The sequence below is a fragment of the Ochotona curzoniae genome, unplaced genomic scaffold, assembly GCF_017591425.1.
Source record: "Ochotona curzoniae isolate NIBS_2020 unplaced genomic scaffold, NIBS_Ocur_1.0 contig_2692, whole genome shotgun sequence".
NCBI lineage: Eukaryota > Metazoa > Chordata > Mammalia > Lagomorpha > Ochotonidae > Ochotona > Ochotona curzoniae.
Genome location: NW_024465556.1, coordinates 4,609,281 through 4,634,863, shown reverse-complemented (window position 1 = coordinate 4,634,863; position 25,583 = coordinate 4,609,281). Strand labels below are relative to the sequence as shown.

Genomic DNA, 25,583 nt, shown 5'->3' with positions numbered 1-25,583 from the left:
CTTGCTTCTTGTTAGGTTTAGAGTTGCTCAAATAACTTTAGAGAGAGCAAGAGACTGATGAACTGCTCCCTGGGGGGAAGTGGCCTGGGACCACTTCCAAGGTAGGGATGACCCTAGGAAGGAAGTGGCCACCTAAACTATGTAGCACTGGGGTCATCCTCTACTACCTTCCCAGGCCACAAGCAGGGAGCTGGATGGGAAGTGAAAGAGCCAGGACATGAACTGGCCCCCATAAGGGATCCTGACGCATGCAAGGGAAGGATTTAGCCACTGAGCCAACGTGCCAGGCTTTGTTATTGGTTTATAACTAACATGTTCAATCGTAAAATATATTGTCATAACAAACTAAATATAGATACCATATCATACAAGTAAAGTTAATTGTTTCAGTCTATGTTAACTGCCACTTTACTGTGAGACTGGTTTTATGTAACTTAGTGGTTTTTAAAAGATTGTATACCAAATATGTTAAAGTGTAAGAATTTCCAGTATTATCCTCCAGAGTGAAGAACTTTGTCCCTACAATCTTGCAAACAATTAATTCACAGAGAAAAATCAGTTTTCTTTTATAAGCAAGCTAATTAGCTCTTTGCTATTGATGTGACTGAATTTAACACTTTTTAAATAAGTACACTTATTTAAATTAGTGCAAAATGCATCAGCATACTTATTTAAAGCACATGCTTTCTATTGTAGGCATCAGTGGACTTATAGGAAAAAAAGCTTTTTCATTGGAGTGATGTAGGATTATATATCTCTTTTCCTGGAAGCCTTCTTAAAACCATAGAGTTAGTAACTTCCTTGAATCTTCTTACATTACAAATGAAAATTGCAAGCCCTGCCAGACTGGATTATTATGAAGATTAATGAGAACATGGCATCTGCTGACACAATGCTTGGTAGGGAGCAAGGAAGAGTTTGTTGATTCCTCTGCTAATTATGAACAAGTGTATAAAAATGATGCTTGATTTTCTTTTTGTTTCCGCTTCTAACATGAATTTGTACTACTTTTAAGTTGGTGGTCATTGCATTTGATGATGGTGAGCCCGTGATGTCCAGCAGCGCCACAGTGAAAATTCTTGTTTTACACCCTGGAGAAATTCCACGCTTCACACAGGAGGAATATAGGTATTGATTTCCATCAGAGTTTTCAATACATTGAGTATTTTTAATGTATATTTTCCTGTTAGGGTATGCTCAGAATTAATGCAATATGAATTGCTCAATCAACTGGGCTTCTGAATTATTGCAGTCTTTTAATATCACTGTCATATTCAATGCAACATTTAAAATAGCTAATCTGAAAATTCAATGAAGAATATATCATGGCAATATTACAGCAAGCTTTGGAAAATTCACATTATATTTTGGGTTTATATTTTAGCTCATGAGTGATCCCAATGGCAAGGAGACTTCTTTTGTTGACAACAGAAGAAACAGGGAAGAAATTCACAGCCAAAATGAAATTTATTAGAGTTTAAGAAGTTCAAGTGGGTGGCTGTCTATTCACAGAAGGATGGAATGACCAGGTTCAGTCCTTCAGGAGACTGTGCTTTTCATACTTTTTATAGTTTGATGAAAGGGAATTTTAAGAAAATAGAGGAATGGGATGAGACTGGATCAGGTTTTTATGGGTGTTCAGTCTTGGTAGATTTTGTGCCCTGGAGATGCGAAAATGCAAATACTGAGACTGGAGTCTGGTGAGATCAGTCTTTCGAAAAAATAACGTAAGAGTCTCTGGTGAGAGATTTTCTATTTACTGTTCCAAGTGCTTCCTTTAGTTTCTCTTTTCTTTATTAGGTAGAATATATGAGGCTATTTCAAAATATCCTTCAAAATTGAAGTAAAAAATACATTTAATTTTTAAACCCATGCATTTATTCTTTAAACATTTTCCATGAACTTTCTGAGTCCCCCTTTAAGTGCATGAGTTTTCATTTTTTTATTTTTATTTTTTTGCTGCAAAATAACTTTTAAAGAAATATTCATTTTTATTGGAAAAACAGATTTATGGAGATGAGAGACAGAAAAAAATTCCAACTGTTTACTCACTCCCCAAATAGTCACAACAGGTGGAGCTGAGCCAATTAGAAGCCAGAAGCCAGGGATTCCCACTGGAGTGCAGAGTCCTAAGGCTTTGGCCATTATCCAGTTCCTTCCCAGTGCATAAATTCTGACCTGCAAGGGAAGTGGAGCAGCTGGGACACAAATAAGTGACTATATGAGATACTGGCACTTGTAGGTGGAGGATTAGCCAATTGAGTCATTCCATTCCCCCCATCCCCCAATAATCTGTCAGTTATGCTTTTTGTCATTGGAGGGTGGGGGGAAAGTTCTTAACTGCGTCTAGAAATATAAAGCCAGGAATTAGTTGTAGGGAGACGTTTCACTTGGAAGGTAACCAGGTGAACATAGAAAGAAGAGGGAAGGACAGAGCACCTCCAGGGAGAAAGCTAGCAGGTGGGTGCCTCTGGAAAGGAGAGGAGAGATACCGAGGTTTGTGAAGGGGTCTTGGGATTTTAAAGGTTTCCTGGCCTTCTCTTGTCAAGGCAGGAACCTGAAGGAAAGACATTCCCCACTGGTGGTCTCTCAGCCAGTTAGGAAGTGGCTAGGCAACTCCTGTGCCACCCACTTGAAGATGTAGCCGAAGTGTTAGTGGGCTTGGATTGTCTCACTTTTCATCAAAGTTTTGAAATGCCATTGTATCAGATTTTTACCTCTGATCCGCTATGAGATTTTCCATGTAATCAGTTAATATAGCTACATAGATAGTTTACACAATCTATATATAGATAATAGCCTAATATTACGGTACATACATTTAACTATATTATTTCAAAATATTCATAGGGTTTACATATTTAAGTATCCATATACATATGTAGATATGGATATGGTTTTAATCAGCTCAGGGTGCCTTGAATTTTTTTATGGGTTAAATGGAAAGTTGTTTTTTCTCCTTGCTTGTGGATGACAATCATGGCCAGGTTCGGGCTCTTCTGCTATCTTCTAAACAGATGTCTTCTTTCTATAGCCTTACAAATTAGAGGGAAAGTGAATTATCCAGTGTCTCATTTTGCAATGACACTAATCCCATGTTGAAATCTGCACCCTCATTAGATTTTGTTTAACCTACCTGCCTCCTGAAGACCCAGTCTGCAAATACCAATCCATCACAATCAGGCAGGATCCAGCCATTCCAAACAGCGTTATGAATCTTGACATGTGTATCCAATCTTGAAGCTGTAAAGATAAAAGACTATCTTGATTTCAATGTGTATTTAGCAAATTTTCACTTCCAAAGCTTCCCTCTGAGGAATGACTGGAACATTGGCCTCAATGTGTGATAAGACTCCCACATTTTGGACTCAGTGCCCTTTTAAAAATTTGTGCTTTCCTAGGTCTTAGTTTCCTTAATGTTCATAGCCTTTAGGTTCCCATTTTTGCTGTTTGCCAATCTGCTGTCACCTCTCCACCCTGTTCTCCACCAGTCTGCTGTAATGTCCTAACTCTGTTCCCACCACTTCACTGTAACCTCATGATGCTGGCCCTATCAACCAATCCCTGGTGGCCCCTCCCCTAGTACCCACTTACCTCCTTGTCTACCAATCTCTCTCTCTCTCCCTCTCTCCAAGCTTCTCTCCCTCCTTTCCTTCTTCCCTCTCTCCCTCTTCTCCCTTCTTTGCATCTGCTTCCTCCTGCACCGAGTAACGACCCCCTGCATGAGTCTGGTGTCCTGGGTCTGTGGTGGCAAAAACTGAAAGGAGCTAACACTCACAATCTTTGTGTGGAAACAGAACTTAATGAAAAATGCAGCATCCTTTGAAACCAGTAAAAGGAATTCAGAGTTCAGAGGTTGCCTGTTAGAGACACAGTTAATTATGTCTGCATGTTATTAGCATAGTCTTCAATGGCATCCTGATGACCAGACAAAATTTAGGCAAAGATACTTATGGCACTGGAAGTTGTTTCACATATACAGTGGTGTAAAATAAGGGGTGTTTAGCTTATATTGAATTCATGAATCTTTTAGTAGTTTAGTATAACAATATACCATTGAAAGTTGAGTTATGAAATAAACTATTCTCACCCCCTAAAAAAGATTTCTCATAATGGAAGACTTTATAACGTTCTCAGCTTTGCATTTTAGTGCTTCTGAATTTCTAAGATTTCACCTAAGCATTTTAACACATAGCAGGGACTAAGGCAATGAGGAAGGAAAATTTAACACATTGAATTGAATTGTTTTCCCCCTTTAGTTATCTTTACAGCACTGTAGCATATATGTATCAACAATGAACATGAACCAGTATCATGTAAACTCTAGGAAAAACCGGCAGCTTGCTAGGCTAATAGGTAGTAAGAGTCACAAGGGAGGAGTCTCTTTAAAAGTGAACAAAATGCTTGCTTCTTCCCAGAAGGTAATTTTATTAAGATAAAACTGTCTCTCTGCCTTTCTGAGTTTTAACTTATCAAGAGAATGAAAAGAAAAAGTAACCAATCACACTTTTCAATTTTCTTGTTAATCAAAGGCAAGCTAGACAAGCTTTGTCCCAGTCCTGTTGCTGATTGTTAGCAGTTGTTCTGTTCCCCCAAAGTTGTGTTTTAAAGAGAACACTTGCACTGTTTTCTCAGGTCTTTCCTCCTTTGGCACCCCTTCCTGTCACTGTAAATCTCGCTTTGCACTCTAAAATTATCTGCATGAAAATTTTTCATTCATGTGAGACCAGAATCGAGGTTGCCTTCATTTTTTGTGTTGAATTCGCTGCAACAAAATAGATGAGAAGCCCAAGCCAGCTCTGTTTGAAAAGGACTTACTTTACCTCCTGTCTCTTAATACTACCTCATTCTTTTTTTACTGCTATTGTAACTTGTGGACAACACTTCTTCTGTATGTGACACACAGTACTCTGCCTTTTTTTCTCAAGACTGATTTTGTTTTTATTGGAACGTTAGATTTATAGAGAGAAGAAGAGACAGAGAGAAAGAACTTCTGTCTGCTGGTTCACTCTCTAAGCAAATGCAATGGCAGATCTGAGCTAATCCAAAGCCAGGAACTTCTTCTGGGTCTCCCAAGTGGGTTCAGAGTCCCAAAGTTTTGGAGCATCCTCTAGTGCTTTCCCAGGCCATAAACAGGGACTGGATCAGAAGTGGAGCAGCTGGGATATGAACCAATACAGAGAGGGAATACTGGACATGTAATGCGAGGATTTAGCCACTAGGTAATTGCACAGGGTCCATAATACTCTGCTTTTAGAAAATTTGACTGAAGGGTGATCTGTGATGTTCTCAAATGGAAAATGGGGGTGTATAGGCAGTGAAAATGCTGCTGGTAAAAGCCACTTGACATTTATGCCTCTGCTTCATGTGATTTATTCTTCTAGGCTCTTGCCCTTTCCTTTAAAAGCATTTTAACCACTGGCACCAACATGGCTTAAACAAGTGATGAAATTTATTCAGAGATGAGGAATATAGATGTACATGGGCCATGTTCAGGGAGAGTGAGCCAGAAAGTGAAAGGTAACGGAGAGTCCATCCACAGGAAGACAAAGAACTAGCGGGTACAAAAGGGCAAAAGCAGGAGTGAAGCAAGTGGCACTAGAACAAGAGCAAGAGACTGCCAGCCCCCTACCCAGCATGGGCTTCAAGGGGCTTCGGAGGAGAGTGATTATGCAACAGCACCCTCCTCAGGTTCCAGGGAAGGCTGGGTGAGCATCATTTGACTCACAGGTGGGCAGAAAGCGTTACATAGGATAGGGAGGTGTGGCTTCCAAACTGTTGACCCTGGACTAGCTGCCTAAGATCACATCACAGGGATGAATGTGGACTGGGAAGAGAGAGAGAAGGGAGGGAGAGTGAGCCCCCCCTCTGCATGTGTTTTTCAGAGGCTTGAAAGGGGAGTGACTCTGTGACATGGCCCACTTCTGGTTCCAGCTAAGGGGAGGTATTCTCTGGAGTCATTACACTGACAAATGGACAGATAGGATTACGCAGGTGGGGCAAGTGTGGCTTCCAAGCCCATGACCCTGCACTAGCTGCTGAACCCACATCGCTATGAGTCTCAGCTATTCTGCTTTGAATCTAGTTTCTAGTTAAAGGATATCCAGAGAGGCAACAGGTGATTACTCAAACATTTGGACCTTTGCCACAAATTTGCTGAACCTTATTGGACTCCAGGCTCTTGGGCTTTGCCTGGCCTGCCCATGGCTGTTGGCACCATTTGAGGAGTGAACCATCAGACAGAAGATTGGATATGGTTCTAGCCCCTGACACACCTTGAAAGCTACATAAAAATTGTAAAAAAGAACCAAAATGCATGCAAACTAAATATGCTTCTTGCTAATTTATCTAGATCAAATGTTCAAAAAACTTAGGTTCTGTTTGAGTTAGATCCAAAAACCCTACAATTTGAGCCCAATGGATTACATTCCCAAATATGTATTCAATAACTATTAATACTTGTAAGCAATCCCCTTACTCCTTTTCCAAATGTTCGGTCCTAACCTATACTAAACTCATTTTAGCCACTAATAGTTGTTTTTGAATGAATACAAACCTTATTTTGGCACTTCATGATGTTAACTAAAAAGGCTGGTGTGTGGTGCAGTGGTTAAAACTGCTGCTTGCATAAATTAGATCATCCTTATTTAATTACTTCTGGGTTCAATAATAGGAGGTCCACTTGGTGTTTATTTTCCCCCCACTTTTAAAAAAAATTAAATTCTGTCATAGTAATTAAGTTGAAATAGTTTCCTCATTAATAAATTTAAAAACAGTTCCTGAATTGGTACTGATTTGCAAATACATTGAATTCAAACATTTCAGCATAAATTAGTGTTTCAGTAGAAAATTAAAGCTAGGGCCAGAATGAATCCCGGTTTATAGCACCTATTTACTTTTATATCTATAATTGCATGGCATTTAATATAATTAGGAATTTTATGTAACAATGCAGCATAACTTTTATTGTTCCTTCCTGAACTCTGTCATAAATGTAAATTTTAAATTGTAGAATAATTGTTTCTTCCGTACTTACGTTGTTAAAACGAGGTCTAACATTTGGCCAATGAAAATTGTTATTTTTATGTAGTTATTGTTTGGATAGATCAGTCATGTTCAATTGAATTTAATTGAATGAGATTTATTATAATCTATTTGATTAGATAATTGGAAAATTTATACAGTTATCTGAATTTATATATTCATAAAGAAAATTATGTTTTACATATAATTTATGAATCATTTAACTAGTACATGTTTTACCCGCAAAGATTTATTCTTAACAAGTTTGGCCTTATTTCAAACAATTTCCTTCCTTTTAAATGCAGCTGATTGTGACACATCCATGCAGTGTGATACCACTCAGTAATAAAATATGAGATGTCAAGTCAAGAAAAAAATATGGGGAGATCTTGAGAGAACATTACTGAGGAAAAAAAATAATTCTGAAAATAAAAATACATGCTTTGAGATTCCAACCCACAAGACTTTCTGAAAAAAAAAAATAAAATTTATAGACAGAGTATAAAGCTATGGCTGCTGGCAGCTCAGGGGAGGGAGGGCTGCGTGGACCATTAGGCCAGTTTGAGGCAAGTTCATTGCTAACCAGTTTTAAGAGAGGACTCCCGCCACGCTGCAGGCGGCAGAAGTGATAAGTAGGAAGCTTGTACACTTCTCTGACTGCATCCAAGGCTATAACATGCCAGAGTTCATTGTCACAGGAAACACTCAGATGCAAGCTATACCAAGTGGGTTTGTGGGAAAGGTCTGAAGTGATGGTTCATTTTGATTGTATTTTGCTTCCACTGACTATAATTTTAATATTATGACTTTCTATGATGATAGTAGTAATATTAAAGAAATTGTATCTATCTATTTTTCATACATTTATTTGTCTTTTTATTCACTTTTAATTACATATTTAAAAGATTTATTGTATTTACCTGAAAAAAAAAAAGAAGAAGAGAAAAAGAAAATGAGACTTTCTATCCTCTGCTTTACTCCTGAGATGGCCCTAAAGGTTGGGCCCAGTGCGGTAGCCTAGTGGTTAAATCCTCACTTTGAACTCACCAGAATCCCATATTGGCGCAGGTTCTAATCCCGGCAGCCCCACATCCTCCAGCTCCCTGCTTGTGGCCTAGAAAAGCAGTGGAGGATGGGCTAAAGCCCTGGGACCCTGCACCCGCATGGGAGACCCGGAAGAGGCTCCTGGCTCCTGACTTCGGATCAGCTCAGTTCAGGCCTTTGCAGTTAATTAGGGAATGAATCATTGGACAGAAAATTTTCCTCTCTGTCTTTCTTCCTCTATGAATATCTGACTTTCCAATAAAAATAAACAAATCTTTTTTTTTTTTAAATGCCACTGTTGTTCCTATAGATCACATTTCCTTATACTCTATGTAATAGTAGCTGCAGATGAGGGAAATTTGTCTTTTAGGGATTCGTTTATTTTACTAAGCATGATGAGCTCCCATTGCTTTCTTTGATTATTGTGTATGTGTGTGTTTTTCTGCTGCAGTATAGTCCTTTTATTTGATGAGTTCTTTATATAAAAGACCTCCCCCCCAAGCCTTTGACTATAATTGAGTCCTGTCTCCACTTCTGATCTCACTTTCTGCTGACAGTCCCCCTTAGAGGCAGCAGGTGGGTCTCCGGCAGTCAGTTGAGTCCTGACCTGCCATTGGAATACTCTAACTGCGTTCCGGTCTCCTGTTTGTGGCCTGGAGTAACATGTACAGTTCAGGCCATCGGGGGCGTGGAGCAGCAAATGGAAGATCCCTCTAACACTCTTTTAAATAAAATAAATCTTTAAACTTTTAAAAAAGAGATAGCTGTGTTCTGTCACATGGGCTAGCCATCATTGTCCGGGGGGAAGGGATGTGATTGACCGCAGGACTACTAACTCTGTCAATTAATCTAAATGATTTACTTCTGAGACTGTCTGCCTCAAATATTACTTTTACTTTTTAAGCAGTTTTTCATGAATTACATCAGTAGTAAATCTAGCTTTGAATAAGAGAATTCTTGTCTTGCAGTGACCAAATAAGTATTTGATATAAATCAAATGTTGACTGATTAAATTTGAAGAAGACTAATGGTGCATTATTTATTATAAATGGATACATTGGTAAAATGTTCATTTTTAGTGAAGGAATTTTTTTTTCCTGAACATTCTGATAAATACTCTAACAGGCCATACCTTGTTGCTCCTAGATTCAGGAACAGATTTTCATCCTATTCAAGAAGAAAAGGGAATGGTAAACCGCTGTATATGCAAGAGACTCAGAAACCCAGAGAAAACTTTAGGAAACACGTTTGTCTATTCCAGATGTTCTCAACTTCTGGCTCAGTAATCAATTCTGATTATTTGATACTTTTTTGGGAAGATTTATTTTAGGTTAAATGCAGCATGGGGCATGTTTGGAGACACGCTCCATTCCCCAAATGGCTGCAATGGCCAGGGCTGGGCAAGAATCAAGCCATGAGCAAGTAGTTTATCCCCGGTCTGCTGGACGCGTTGAGGGCACAGGTATCTGGGTCGCCTCTGTCTGCTCTCCCAGGGGCATCAGCACCGACATGGGATCTGATGTTGCAGCTGCTGGCTTGATCCGTTGTGCCATAGCACATGCCCCTTGTGACTTGATACTTCACACAATAAATTTCAAGTAATTGCCAAATTTATTGTGAGTTTTTTTCAATTGGAAAGTCATACTCTTAACTGATAGTTTTATATGTTATTCAACTCTTCTTTTATTCTATTAATTTATATCTAAACCGCTTTATTAAATTTAGCTGTTAACCTTTTTGGTTTATCCGATTTTATGGGTTCTGATTACCACCAACTTCTCCATTTTGTGTTCCAAGTATATATGACTTTAAGAAACGTATGTACTTTGATCCAGTCATGTAATTTATATTTCTTAGGGCATAAAACAGTAATAAAATTGGTCATTCATAGCAATAAATAGAAAATAATTGGGATTTTACAATCTAATGCTCATTGCCATAGAGGCTCATTAATTCTAGCCAGAAGAAAATTGCCTTTTTATAGTATATTTTGGTTGTAGTAGAAAGAAGTGTGCTGAATAATTAAGACAGAGGTTAATGAGTACATACTTTGGTTAGGTCTGCATTTGTTTCAAACATTTACTGACAAATAGAACTTGAAATGCTTTGTTATCTTTGCAGAAATTGTTAAATTATGCCTGCCACTTTTTCAGCTTTATATCCATCTTGAATAAGCAATTAAGATAGCACAAACACATACAAAATTTCTACTATTTGAAATAAGATGCTATTTTATAACATTAAAGCTAGAGATAAAATAGTTGCATTTTATTCATGTTATAATTTTTAGGAAACAGCAATTATTTTGTCCTGTACATTTTTTTATTTCATATAGTTGCAGAATAGATATTTCAGTAATTACTACCACAAACTGAATTGCTTTTGAAAATTATTATATGTGACTGGTATGACTTTCATATGCTTTCTTTTGTTAATTTTTGTACAAGCTGGTAATTTTATTCATTTCTAATCAGCAAATTTTACAAATTAATGGAAAATCAGAATTAATTTTAAAAGCTGAAATAATATTCACTTTATGTATAACTTCATGTAGAATTTTAGTGTTAAGAATGTGTTTTAAATATTCCCTTAATATTGTTGTTAAAAATTTTTTTGTCTAACAGAATTGAACTGGATAATAATTTTATTGCATTTATTTTAGCAACACACCCCACATGAACACTAGGCAAGGATACGTTACTTTCACTCGGACAAGTATAGATAACTGTATTCATCTTTGTAGGATGGGCATTAAGTCATCCCGACCCACTTAGACAGAAAATGGAGGAGATGTCATTCTCCAGCGCAGCATTTGCTTTTTATTAAGAAAAGGGAGAAAAAAATGCAGGAAAGGAAGGAAAATAAATAAATTTCTGCTGTTTAAAATTAAAAATGATCAAATATTCTTTACAAGGAAGTTACGTGGGACTGGCATGGTGCTAAAGGGATGATGTAGCTGCTTATGTCTCCAGAATCCCTCGTGGGAACTGGTTCTTGTTTCAGTCCATATCCGGCTTCTTGCTGAGAAAGGCAGTGGAACGTGATCCAAGAACTGGGCTCTCTACCGCGTATTTGGGATGCCCAGAGGAAATGTCTGTCTCATGTCCTTGGCTGTGTGCTCCAGCCTGGCAGTAGTGGCCATCTAGTTAATGAACTCATTGATGGACGATCTTTCCATTTCTCTGTAACTCTTTTAGATATAGATACTTTTATTTTTATTTTTTGGTGCAGTTATTAGTATTATGATTACTGTGTTCCACAATACAGTTTTGTAGGTGTATGGATTTCTACCTCCCCCTTCCTTTACTTCCTTCCCATTTTTCCCTATATATCAAAATAACAGAGTTGTTTACTGATGATTACAAGTTTAAGTTCTGCTATTTAAGTATATCATAGTGATGTAGCTGTAGGGAAAGATAGAAAATCTAGTATCATACCATTGTCAAGATATACTTAACTGTTTCATTGTGAGTTCTGCTTTTATTCAGGAACAGAGATGCGTACTTCAGTGAATCTTTCCTTCCTCATATGCTAATCTGTATGATACATTCCATTTATGAGACTATAAGTTTATACTTGATTACCTATATAGTTCATTATTACTTTGAATGGAGGCTGTCTTAGACAGAACATATGATGTATGTCCTTTGGGACTGGCTTATTTCACTGAGTATAATGGTCTCTTTAGGACCATTCTGTCGCAAATGGTAGGATTTCATTCTTTTTATAGCAATGTAGTGTTCCATTGAGTGGATATAGCACAGCTTCTCATCCACTCATCTTTCAACAGGCATCTGTGTTGTTCCCAAGTATTTGCTATTGTGGATTGTGTTGTTACATATACAGGGTTTCAGGTTGCTTTCTCATAGACAGATTTCACTTCGTTTGACTTTATTTCCAGGAGTGAAATAGCTTGGGTCATTTGGTACACCAGGTTTCACTTGTCTGAGCCCTCTCCATGTTGACTTCCTTAGTGGTTGCACTAGTCTACATTTCCACCAATAATGGCAAAGGGTTCCTTTTCCCCCTACATCCTCACTTGCAGTTGTTGTTAGTTGATTTCCGAATGCAGGTCAATCTCACTCAAGTTAGGCAGAACCTCAATTTCCTTTTTATTTACATTTCCCTAATGGCTAAGGAGCTTAAACTTTTTTTCTTCTGTCTATTATCCATTTGAATTTATACTTTTGAATAATGCCTGCTCATTTCCTTCTTAACTGCATTGTTTCTTTTGCTGTTGTTGAGTTTCTGAAGTTCTTTGTAAATTCTGGATATTAGTCCCCTATCTGTTGTGTAGTATGCAAAGATTTTTTTTTCCAATTATATGATTGTCTCTTTGCTTTGTTGATCATTTCCTTTGCTGTGAAAAAGCTTCTTAGTTTGATATAGTTCTTTTTATTTCTTTTGGTTTTGACAACCTATGCTTTTGGTGCCTTTTCTAAAAGGTCTGTGTCTACACCTATATGTTGTACACCTGTATGCTTTACTCTAACAGTTTGATAGGTTGGGGTGCAGAATTAGGTCCTTCACCCATTCAGAGTTGATTTTTATAAAATTTTGTATAAACTGACAAATGGTCTTGTTTCTTACTTCTGCAAGTGATATTCAGCTGTTCCAACAGCATTTGGGAAAGAGATCAACGTTTTCCCCTGGGTCATTTGTGGGCTCACTGCTGTGTTTCTATTCGTTTCATTGGTCTTCTTTTCTGTTTTTGTTTGTTTTTACCAGGCAGTTTTCATTATCACTTCCCTATAGTATGTCTTGAATGTTTTTTTTTAAAGAAATATTTGTTGGGCAAGCAGTGAATATATTGAACACTATTAATTACTAAAACATCTACAAGAAAGGAGAGAATGAGGGAGGGAAGGAGAGGAGAAGGGAAAAAGGGAGGATAGAAAGAAGAAAGGAAGTGGGAGAAAAGGTAGGAAGGGAGGAAAGATGATCATTCTCTTGTTAGAATTGTATCTTGAACTACATGGAATCTGTTCTTTCTTTATTAACTTCACATTAACATGAGAATTGTGTTGCAACAATCATGCATCCGCTGTGACTCCGAGCACTGAGTGCTAATCAAATCAAATGTGTTAATTCATTTCCTACAAATGTTCAAAACAGACTGCAATAATTCAGCTAGAAAAAGATTCAAAGATATTGTTAAGACTCTCTAATAAAATTTTTAAAAGATTACCTGTTGCTATTGGAAAGGCAGATTTAAAAAGAGACAGAGAAAGATCTTGAATTCACTGGTTTACAGCTGAGCCAATCTGAAGCCAGGAGCCAGGAGCTTCTTCCAGTTCTCCCACAAGGGTGCAGAGTCCCAAGGCCCCGGGACTTTCTCCACAGGTTTCCCAGGTCATAAGCAGGGAGCTGAATAGGAAGTAGAACAGCCAGGAGATGAACCAATGCCTGTATGCGATCCCTGCACTTAAAGGGGGAGGATTAGCCAATTGCATCATCACATTGGGTTCTATTAAATAATTCGGAAATCAGTTACAGATGGATGATATAAGTAAAAATGTTTCATTGATATTAAAGTGTAAAGGTATAATTCTGACAGCCTATTTGCAAAAACCAGTGCTATAAATGTACAACAGACTTTGAAATAATGTTGACAATATAATTAAAATAAGTTATATAACTCATTTACTATTTACTACTCCTCAGCATGACCAAACTATAGAGCAAAAAACTGTCAGTCATTGCTGCTGGGAATACAAACTACCACCACAACCTGGGAAACATTTTGGTATTTTCTAACAAATCTAAGCCATAGGATCCAGCCAGCTTGCTCTTTGATACTTAATTCAAAGTAGTTCAAAATACTCATGCACAGATGTTAATTACAGCTATGTTCATACTTGTCTTAACATGAAAGAGAACTGTGTCTGTGTTTACAGAAATAAAGTGGTGTTTTTTTTTCACAGTGCAATAATTTGCAGGACCCAAATGGAACAGCAAACTTCCAAGTGATTAAAAGACTTGAGGATCTAATGCCTATTGCTAAGAGCAAGAAATTTTTGTGAAAACATCAGTGGTTTCCTGGAGTTAGGTTGGAAAAGGGAACACAGAGGAATTTTCGGGAAGCAAAAATACTCTGTGTGATACTATAATAATAGAAACGTATCATCTTATAATTTGCTCAAATCCATAGGATATAAATGTTAGTATCTAAAACCTAAGGTAAACCATAGCACTGGAGGGTTTTTGACAGACCATTGTAGGGTCATCAATTATCAGAAAATGTGCTGTTGGAAGGGATGGTGATAAAAGAAGAAACTGCATGTATGAAGAGGGGGAAGAGGCACGTGGGAAATATCTTTGTCTTCCTGTCAGTTTTTTTATGAACATAAAGTTGCTCTTTTAAACAGAAGTTTATAAATAACTGAATGGTCTTTTTCAAACACACAGGCCTCCCCCAGTGAGTGAGCTTGCAGCCCGAGGGACTGTGGTCGGGGTGGTTGCTGCTGCAGCCGTCAATCAAAGCATCGTGTACTCCATCGTTGCAGGGAATGAGGAAGGTGAGGGAATGTTCAGGCTTGTGATTTCACTGTAAACCAACAGCGGAGGTCCAAATCAAACTTAGTTCGATTATTGTTTGTCATGTTTTCCCACAGTAATTTTCAACAGTTAAAAGTAACTGGTAACCACCCCCTTTTAAATTGGATTTCCATCAGTGAATCACAGCTATCCTGTCCCATCCTGTTCTGAAACTCTGTCTCACTTAACCTGTCTGCTCTTTTCTGTGGAGATGGGAAAGGGGATTTTTTGTTACTGCTTCTCTCTCTAAATGAAGACTCATTAATAAATTAATATATCTGGTAAACATTTTTTTGAGCATTTATTATGTACTAAGTACTCTTCCAGCCATTACAGGTTGGTCAATGAGCAAAACAGATCCTGTGTTCACTAAATGTAACAGTGAAAGGCCAGGATATGGTCAATAAAGATATTAACAAAAAATGTCTGACATTTTAGGTGGTAGTTAATGCTATAGAAACGTATTTGGAGATTGAAGTAGGTTTGATAGAATAACATTTAACAATATATACTGCTTTCCTGTTAAATATATATCAGTAAATTATCAAACAATATGTTAGTGCAAGATATTATAAAACATTTACATAAAAATCATGTTTAAAAGGCTAACATTAAATTATCAGTTTATTCTCTAAAGCATTTGTTGTAAAGCATTAAATCTACAGTGTAAAGTGCATTAAATTATTAAGCATTTACTAGACCAAAGAATATATGAGATAATATCAAAAGGGGACCTTGAGAATTTCCAAAAATATTTAGTTTTGTTCTAATTCTCTGGTGATGGATATATTGTGTAATGCTCTCCAAGGATAATTTACCATAGCAGCCCTGATGGCCGGCATGAAAGCACAATAAAACAAAATGGTATTCAAAACGAAGCACAATGCAAACACTACAAATCTGATACAGTACTTAGGGAAATATCGATATTGGTGATTTTAAGAGCTGAAAAACATAATTTCAAAAAGCAAGTATAGCAGTTACACCTTACCCATTTTACAAGTAAGTGCCCTTGAAATCACAGTGCATCTTAATGAAATCTGTTCCCTCTTTCTAGTGATAAAAATAACAAGGAATCATGTATTCCATTCTAGACAAATTCGGGATTAATAACATCACAGGGGTTATCTATGTGAACGGCCCTTTGGATTATGAGACGAGAGCAAGCTACGTCCTTCGCGTGCAAGCTGATTCTCTGGAAGTGGTCCTCGCCAATCTCAGAGTTCCTTCGAAAAGTAAGTAAAATTTAGAGCTTTAGAAGCATTTTGTTTATGCTGATTTTCTCATAGGATGTATATATGTTTAAAGTAAAAATCCTCAGTGGAGAATGTGAAATGATTCATATGCAGAGACGATTGCCTATTCATTTGTACAGCTAATAGATGGCAACATGTGGAGTAATTTCCTACTCTGAAAATGTCAAGGCAATAATAACACAATATGCTGTTTTCAAATATTGTATACAATGTTGCTGAAGCATCATAATTATCTGTGTATGTTCTTATTCACACTGTGAAACATGGCTTATGCCTTTGAAATATGTGAACTTAATGATTCATGAATACAAGATACCACCTCAAATACGTGAAATTTTGTACTTATTTTCTTAGAGTGGAGAGCAAAGCATCTTAAAATCCAACACTAACATTTATTGTGGTTTGTATGTAGCATGTTAATGAACACACATTTCAAGTGTCGTTGCCTTCTACCAAGACAAGATCCAGAAAGGTTTAGTAATATTTTCTAAAATGACAGGAAACAAACAATCAGGGATTTAAGCCTGCATGTTGAGACTCTAAAATCATTTTCAAGCATTATAGGTAATTTAGTGTGCACACACAGGGAAGCAAGTAAAAGCCACTTTGTGAAGAAAGCCAGCACAGATGCTAAGATAAGTAACCAGTAATGGGATAAGAGCTATTCTTTTCCATCTATTGATAATCCCACTTAAGCAAATTCGTTCTTTTGTAATTACAGAAATCCTTTTAGAATCTACAAGATTTGAAAAAGAAATTTCGGTTAATATCACACTGAATACAGAAACAGATATAGAAATGACAGACAATATCTGAAACATTCACATTTTACCTTTGAAATCTCCCTAGACATTCTGTCATGCTAACAATCAGCAAATTGTGGGAAAAAAAGAAGAGGAAGAAAGGGGAGGAGAGCCAGTGGAGAGAGCCTTGGCATACAAATTGTTACTTAGTGCAGCCAGTGAGAGCCAGCACCCATTCACAGTGGGCAAAGGGAATGTGGCTGTGTCCACCACCCTCTGTCCTAAGCTGGGGCCTAACAGCAATGGAATGTTAATTCCATCCTTAGGGAGCCCTCAGCTACTCCTCCTCCCCAACACCCGCATCCCCCAACCTCTGCCCTCCCCCCTCCACACCTAGGTGTTTAGTCCTGCCCACCTGTGACTCTCACCTAGCAGCTCAGAGGGGACAGTATTGCATTCCTGTATTACCACTCCCCTCACAAGCCCCTTGAAAGGCTCATGAAGCAGGGGCTTGTTCTCTTTCTGCTCAGCTGCTCCCATTGCTCTGACACCTCAACTCTTGGCTCACAGGTAATTCCTCCAAGCATGGCCTCTGTATGTCTGTATTCCTCGCCCTCTGTCTATTGCTTGGGTATGCTATTTCTGGTTTGTAAGCTATCAGGAGTTCCAGGAGAGGCAAGGTCCAGGCGAGGTGAGGCCTAGCAGTAGTAGAATGTGGGCAGAGATGCCAGGGAGAGGTGAATGTCTGCAGCTTTGTAAGTGTGTCCAGGTTATTTGCTGCATGTCTCTTAGGATAACTTATATTGTTGGGGAAGCTGGGACATAGGTCTTCAGCTTAATGGATGGTCTTAAGGTAATGACCATTTGTTCCTCTTGGGGTTATGTTTGGCTGGATTATGATCAGTTGGGTTGCCGTATGGACTTGTGATTTGCTATTTCTAGTGTGTTCTGTTATCACCAAGCTTGGTTAATAAAGACTCCTTAACAAACCTTAGACATGTTTGGTGTGATCTTACACCCATCCTCAGAAAGATAGGGGTGCAAGATGAGAGCAAAAAGCAAATGATGCGTAACAGATTTTTCCTTATTAGTACAGCATTTGATAACAATAAAAATAAATCAATTCTGGGGCTAGTGTTGGTATTTCAACTTAAGCATCTCCCTGCAATACCAGTATCCCATATGACAGTAGTTCCAATCCCAGCAGCTCTACTTCTAATTCTGAAAGGTAGAAGAGGATGGCCTAACTGTTTGGGCCCCTGTACTCATTTGGGATACTGGAAGAAGCTCCTGGCTTTGGACCAGCTCAGTTCTGGCCACTGCAGCCATAAGAGTGAATCAGCAGATGGAAGTTCTTTCTGACTGTCTCTTCTTTTATCTCTTAACTGTGGCTTTCAAATAAAAATAAAATTAAATTAAAAAAAAAAGCTAATAAATCCCTGTCACCTATTGCAAACCTTACTGATCTATCATAGAGGGCTAGTAAAATGCTTATAAAGATACAATGAATGCCATTTTCTTTGCTGTCCTGCAGTGATGGACTTGGTGCAGGGAGCCTGAGATTAACACGCTAATGAGACACGTAGACTACCAACTGATGATCAATAGCTGCCGTTTATTAGTGGCATCAGACTTTTATAGACCAAGGTTCATATAGGATAAGGGGGGAGGTATTGAGCTTATCTACGGATGCATCGATTGTTTCTACACCCTTGTTTGGAACTCTTGCCTTTTGTATGTCCCACCAAGTGTTGCCATTCACATGCTGTGTGCTCAGTTGTTCTCATGCAAATGATATCCAATCAGTCACACAGCTGGCATCCATCCAGTTGTTCTCCTACAAGTGTTATCCTGTCAGTAGTAATCCTGTGCTCGTTGACCTTCCATTCTCACAATGTCCTTCTACACTGTTTGAAAAACGAGATTATACATAGGGTGTGTTTGAAATTAAAAGGATTAAATTGTTTACAATGATGAGGCATCACTCAGATAATTACATTGTTTCAAACTGAAGAACAGTTGAGTTAGCAGGATTTTTAGCTGCAGAGAGTTATATAAATTCAAGGAACTCAGCGTTGCAAATGACAGCGTTGACTAAACAAATAATCAAAAGTTCAGGAGTTGCTTTAAGTTAGTTGTAACGGGGCCCGGCGCGGTGGCGCAGTGGTTAAGGTCCTCGCCTAGCACGCCTGGGATCCCATATGGGCGCCGGTTCTAATCCCGGCAGCCCCACTTCCCTTCCAGCTCCCTGCTTGTGGCCTGGGAAAGCAGTCGAGGACAGCCCAAAGCTTTGGGACCCTGCACGCGCGTGGGAGACCCAGAAGAGGCTCTTGGCTTCGGATCGGCATAGTATAGGCCGTTGCGCTCACTTGGGGAGTGAATCATTGGACAGAAGATCTTCCTCTCTGTCTCTCCTCTCTGTATATCCGCCTTTCCAATAAAAAAAAAAAAAACATAATAAAAATAAATCAGCAAGTAGGAATGATGGATTGAAAGTCATACTTTCATCATTTGTATGAACAAAGAAGTAGTTTTAGGGAGAAATTTTTGTTTCATATTTAGATTATATATCCTGGTATTTCTCAAAGATCCTGTAATTTCATTGATGTACACATAGTATGTATAGATACACTAAGTTCTTATAATTGATAATAATGTAAATAGCTTATATTGTGTTCTTTGTATGTGATTTTTATGTTTTATTTTAAAAATGTTTTATTTTAAAACATTTATTTGAAAACCAGGAAGACAAAATGAGAGGCAAAGACAGGGAAATGTACCATCTGCTGGTTCACTGCTCAATTGTCGTCAGCAGCTGAAATGTACTGAGATCTTCATTTTAGTTTCCCACCAAAGTTGCTGCAAACCAAGTACCCTGTTTATTACCTTTTGTCTCTCAGACTCATTAGCAGAAAGCTAGATCAGAAGCTGCTTGGCTCATTCCACATCCTCCTTTATGGGTTGTGAGCATCCCGAATGGCAAATCTGCACCAAACTGTCTGTCCCTAGTTATCATTATCTAACCTGCTGTGCAATAGCATACCAGAACTTTTGTTTTTCTTAAGATTTACTACCCTTTATTGGAAAGGGAAATTTACAGAGATAAGCAGAGACAGAAAGATCTTTCCTGTTAGTTCACTCTCAAGTGGCTGCAATGGCCTGAACTGAGCTGATCCAAAGCCAGGAGAGAGGAGCATGAGCAAAGCATCTCATGTGGGTGTAGAGTCCTGAGGACTTGGACCATCCTCTGCTGCTTTTCCAGGCCATAAGCAGAAAGCTGGATGGGGAATGAAGGAGGCAGGACAGAACAGGCACCCATATGGGACCCTGGTGCTTGCACATGGAGCATTAGCCAGATGAGCCATCATGCTGCTTCAACTCCTTATTCTTATATTATGTATAATTTGATACCTGTTCATCAACTTTTCCAGCGGCCAATATCCTGTATGCTCTTCCCAGATACTGTTTATCATCATTACACTTCCTATATGAGTGAGAACTTTTGGTGCCTGTCTTACTGAGCTTGGCTCATTTCTCCTAACATAATCATTTCTGTTTCAACACATGTTATTGCAAATGACAAGACATAATCTTTTTTAAATGACTGAATTGCAGTTTATTTTGTTTGTGTACCATAATTTCTTTATACATTCAACATTAGTGAACATGTAATTTGTTTCCATTCAGTGGACAATGAAATTGAATGTGTATGTGTATATATATATATGTAATTATATATATATTATGTCATTATATTATACATATTATATTTAGTTTATCAGCCCAATGTAACATTTATAGATATAGGTTTTTGTCTCCTTCAGTATATGGTTTCTTTACTCTGTTGAATGTTTCTTATGGTGTGTCAAAGTTCCTTAGTTTAATGAAATTCCGTTTGCTTATATTTTGCTTCCTGGGATTTAGGTTCTGATTAAAAAACAATCAAGCAACGCCCTTGTCCATGTCAGTGCACTGAAGCATTTCCCGTGTTTTCATGTAGAAGCTTCAAAGTTTCAGATCTTACCTTTAGAATCTTCTCAATTTTGAGCTGATATTTGTACGTGGTGAAAGATAATGATCTAGTTTCATTCATTTATGTGTGGTCCTTTGTTTTAGTTTAAACATAAATCTAGAACTAACAAAAGTTTATCTACTACACTCATGTACTTTTAAGGGTTCCAATGATACGCAGTAGACCAATTAGCAAATTTATGAATTATCTCTTAAGAAATGCATGAAATTAAATGTCAGTTTGTTTAATGCTTGATACTTTCAACACTGTTATTAACTTCTTAAGACTGACCTTTGCTTCTTAATTTAGAAACACCAGTCCATGTGTTTTAAACAGTTGCTTTTGTTGATATTAATGACCCATAATCAATTCTCAGCCCATTAGCTATGCAAACAATAAGTCCATTATTAAATTGAAGTTGGTTAATTAAGTATTTATCCCTGCTGCAGAACTTGCCGTTACGTATCAAAGTAATAAAACAAGTTTAATTCACTAAAGTATCTTATTCTGGTTTCTTTACCAAGAGTTTATTAATGAAATAATGCTTGAAAGTGAATTTTTGAGATGCAATATAACAACTTTCAAACCAGAGGTACTTTGCATACCTATATATCAGGCATATTTAAATTTTTTACCTGTTAGAGTGTAACAATTTTTAATGTATGGAACAATTACAAATAATGTTATAATGAACTCTATGTGTCAACTCTATTATGTCTTAAAAAATGGTGAACTCAAGTGTTTCCCACTGCATTTTTCTAAGGCAGACCACAGGTGTAACCCTTTATCTGTAAATACTTTGATTATGCATCTTTGGACTCCTAATTACAAGATTTTCATATCTCCTGTTGCAATCAAGAGCATTTGAGGAGCCAACTTCTATTTAATTTGCAATATAATGCTTACTTTTACTTTGCATAAGCTCCTAGCCTCCTGCTTTCATCCAGCTCCTTCCCCTATCATCCCCGTCTCTCTTTTACTTTCTCTGCCTGCCTCTCCCTCCCTCCATCTCCCTGCTTTCCTCTTCCCTGTCTCCTGCCTGACCCCCTCCCTCCCTAATTCCCTCTTTCTCATTTTCCTTAGCAGCCTTGGCCATTGTGGCCATCTGTGCATTAAATTGGCAAATAGAAAACTAATCTTTCTCTTTCTCTGGCTCATTCACCTTCACTTTCACTCAAACACATACACTGACTCACTTTCCTCACTTCTATGTTACTCTCCCCTTCAAATAGGTAAACATCCAAATATATCTTTTCAGGAAAGCTTTTCCTTGCACAAAATAGTTCTACATGTTTATGTGGGATAGGATGATGATCAAAAAGGTTCATAATCAGTTCCATCTGCTCATGAATTTGTGATTTCTGTGTTGAAAACCTTTACATTATTTTCTGATGGTTGTGAAACATGTTAGTGTAGACTATTTTTATTCTGCTGTGCTGTGTAACTTCAGTTTGTTACTGGGTGCAAGATCACACCAAACATGTCTAAGGTTTGTTAAGGAGTCTTTATTAACCAAGCTTGGTGATAACAGAACACACTAGAAATAGCAAATCACAAGTCCATACGGCAACCCAACCGATCATAATCCAGCCAAACATAACCCCAAGAGGAACAAATGGTCATTACCTTAAGACCATCCATTAAGCTGAAGACCTATGTCCCAGCTTCCCCAACAATATAAGTTATCCTAAGAGACATGCAACAAATAACCTGGACACACTTACAAAGCTGCAGACATTCACCTCTCCCTGGCTTCTCTGCTCACATTCTACTACTGCTAGGCCTCACCTCACCTGGACCTTGCCTGGAACTCCTGATAGCTTACAAACCAGAAATAGCATACCCAAGCAGTAGACAGAGATAGAGGAATACAGACATACAGAGGCCATGCTTGGAGGAATTACCTGTGAGCCAAGAGTTGAGGTGTCAGAGCAATGGGAGCAGCTGAGCAGAAAGAGAACAAGCCCCTGCTTCATGAGCCTTTCAAGGGGCTTGTGAGGGGAGTGGTAATACAGGAATGCAATACTGTCCCCTCTGAGCTGCTAGGTGAGAGTCACAGGTGGGCAGGACTAAACACCTAGATGTGGAGGGGGGAGGGCAGAGGTTGGGGAGTGTAGGGTTTGGGGGGAGGAGTAGCTGAGGGCTTCCTAAGGATGGAATTAACATTCCATTGCTGTTAGGCCCCAGCTTAGGACAGAGGGTGGTGGACACAGCCACATTCCCTTTGCCCACTGCCAATGGGTGCTGGCTCTCACTGGCTGCACCTCATAAGAGAATCACTTCTTCCTAACTGAATCTTGTTTCCGCTTATCTAATTTTCTCTCTATCTGCTCGCTCCGAAAAACTATGTTCTCTTATTCTGTGTGATAATTGTATTTAGCTTTCACAAGCTTGAGGTTGTTTAACTGTGTCTTTCAACGCATAGAACTAGAGGGCAACATTACAAATAAACTAGGCAAAGCAATGGAACTATTTCTTTAGTATAATCTTTGTGCTTAATGCTGATCTTTTAATTTTTAATTTGAGTTATAGAGAGCAAGGGATGGAGGAAAAAAGAGCAAAATATTTAACCCACTGGTTCAATTCTCAAATCTCTACAATAGTTGGGGCTGAGACAAACTGAAATACAGAGACAAGATTTCAATCCTGTCTTCCACAAGGATGGCAAGAACCCAATCAACTCAGCCATAAGCACTGCTTTGTAACATCTGCACTATCAGAAAGTTAAAATCAGGAATAAGAAGTATGTATGAATCTTAGGACTTTCAGATGTGGCCATCTTTTGTTATTTTTTGTTTTTTTTTAAAGACATATATGTATATCTTAAATACATATATATATATTATATATATATACATAATTTTTAAATTGGAAAGTCAGATTCACAGAGAGAAGAATCTTGCACTTGCTGATTCACTCCACAAGTGGCTCAGCGTCCAGTCTAAACTAATCTGAAGCCAAGAGCCAGGAGCTTCCTCCTGGTCTCCCATGTGGATGTAGAGTTCCAAGACTTTGGGCTGTCCTCAGTTGCTTTCCCAGGCCACAAGTAGAGAGCTGAAAGGGAAGTGGAGTTTCTAGGACACAAGCCGGCACCTACAGGGGACCCCTATAGATGCAAGGCAAGGACTTTAGAAGGTAGGCTACTGCACTGGACCCCAGATGTGGCCGTCTTCCATGTCAAGCTCAGTGCCACAACAGTAGCACTATTCTTGATAGGATTTTTTAGTTAAATATGAAAGCAATTTTGAATGCTTTGCTGTTTTATGTGTTTTTCAAAGTATGAGCTTTCTTTGACCAGTGTCCACCTTAATATCTAAATGTTATCTCTCTGGGTTTTCAGAATACAATGTTAATTGATCCCACAGAAGTTTCAAGGAGTTTCTGATTGTCAGAACCTCTGTGGAAAGCTATGTTGGTATTTCTCCCACAAAGTTACCTTCATTTCTTTGCTGTTTATGTAGTAGAGCAACAATAACCTGTAACTTTATAGCTTGGTTTGATTTACATAATTCTATAATTGAAGTGACAATTTTTGCTTTGTGATGCAGTTATAATTATCTTTAAATGTGGAAGGAGAAAACCATAGCTTTTTACCAAAGTGTCATTGTGTTTTGATTCAATAAGTAGACTTTCAATCAGGAATAGATGACAGACCAATTAAGATAAACCTGGCACTGGTGATAAAAACTGCTCAAAGCTATTGATTCCATTGTATGGCTTTGCTTTAGGGTAAAAACATGTGATAGATTTCATTTTCTTAACTTCCCTGGTTTCAAACAGAAGGTCTGTGTGAAATAATGCGAATGACTCTTCACTCAGGATTTACTAACTTAGAACATCATTCCTCATATAGCTTTGTTAATAGTATTAACCATGTTGGATGTTGTTATTCAGTTCTAAAAACAGGTAGGATTAATGCCTTTAATTTGTGGCTAAAGATACGGGCATAGTCATGGCTCCACTAAAACATTATTGTTTAAAACTTAAAACTAAATGTTATTTATGGTTCTTCTTAAATATTCTGTCATATATATAATTGAAATTGTGACATTCTCATTTCTTTGAAAAGTTTATTCCACTGAACTCATAGCATACGGTTACTTAAGAAAATATGTGTAATATGTACAGTGTTTTCTGTTAGAAATGCAGTTTGAAGTGTGTTGTGGAATTTTATCAGTTCATTTCTGAATTCAAGTAGATTGAGGCAATGTCCTTCAGTTTTCCTAACCATTGCGTTGTTGAACCATGACAATGACTAAAATGTGTATTTCCACATATATCGCGCAAAGGAAAAGCTACGTTGCATGTAGAAGGCTTTTTATATTGCTTCTATGAGCAATTAAACTGAAGTATTTTTAGAGTCTGGGAATATATGAAGTAGTTTTATTCACTTATATCTAAATCTGAGCCTGGACTTAGGACAGGAAGTATAATTCTCTTTCTTCTTGGGAGCTTCTTTCTAATTAATATAAAGTAGAACTCAAACAGAAGTCATCCATTAGATCCCAAATAGTTTTCCAAAGTTAAATTCCAGTTCAGACAGCACCAATCGCTGGATTAATATTATTACTCCAAAATTACTCCTGCAAAGCTGTGTGCCTGTTGTGCCAGGGAATTCAGTGCTTCAATAAATACACATACAAAAGAACTAACATATTAAATCATGCGTGTAACAGAAATGCAACCAGCATGAAGTACATTTTATCTTTAAGTTACAGGAAGGGGAGGAGTAGATTTTAAGGTATGTCACCAATTCTTATTGCCTATGAGTACAAGCAGTGGCCAATCACAGTGTGTTGTCACATAATCAAGGTTAGGGGCTCACTTTGCGTATAGGACAGCAGTGTTTCCTAGTAATTTATAAAGATTCAATGTAATGACTTAATTTTTTGAATTTATTTATTGTTATTATGGTAAATTGATTGCGTTTTTTTTTCCCTCAATGAAATGTGTTATTTTGATAAATCT

At 37.8% G+C, this 25,583-nt stretch overlaps 1 protein-coding gene across 4 annotated transcripts in view; it reads left to right on the top strand.

Moving 5' to 3' along the window:
* The window catches only part of PCDH15 (protocadherin related 15), a 496,526-nt gene that overhangs the window by 391,051 nt on the left and 79,892 nt on the right, over positions 1–25,583 (top strand). For all 4 annotated transcript variants that reach the window (XM_040975792.1, XM_040975791.1, XM_040975790.1 and 1 more), the window contains 3 exons: positions 1,016–1,128; positions 14,476–14,585; positions 15,699–15,839. In XM_040975792.1, the coding sequence (XP_040831726.1) occupies positions 1,016–1,128; positions 14,476–14,585; positions 15,699–15,839 (364 nt within the window). The remainder of the gene's footprint in view (positions 1–1,015; positions 1,129–14,475; positions 14,586–15,698; positions 15,840–25,583) is intronic.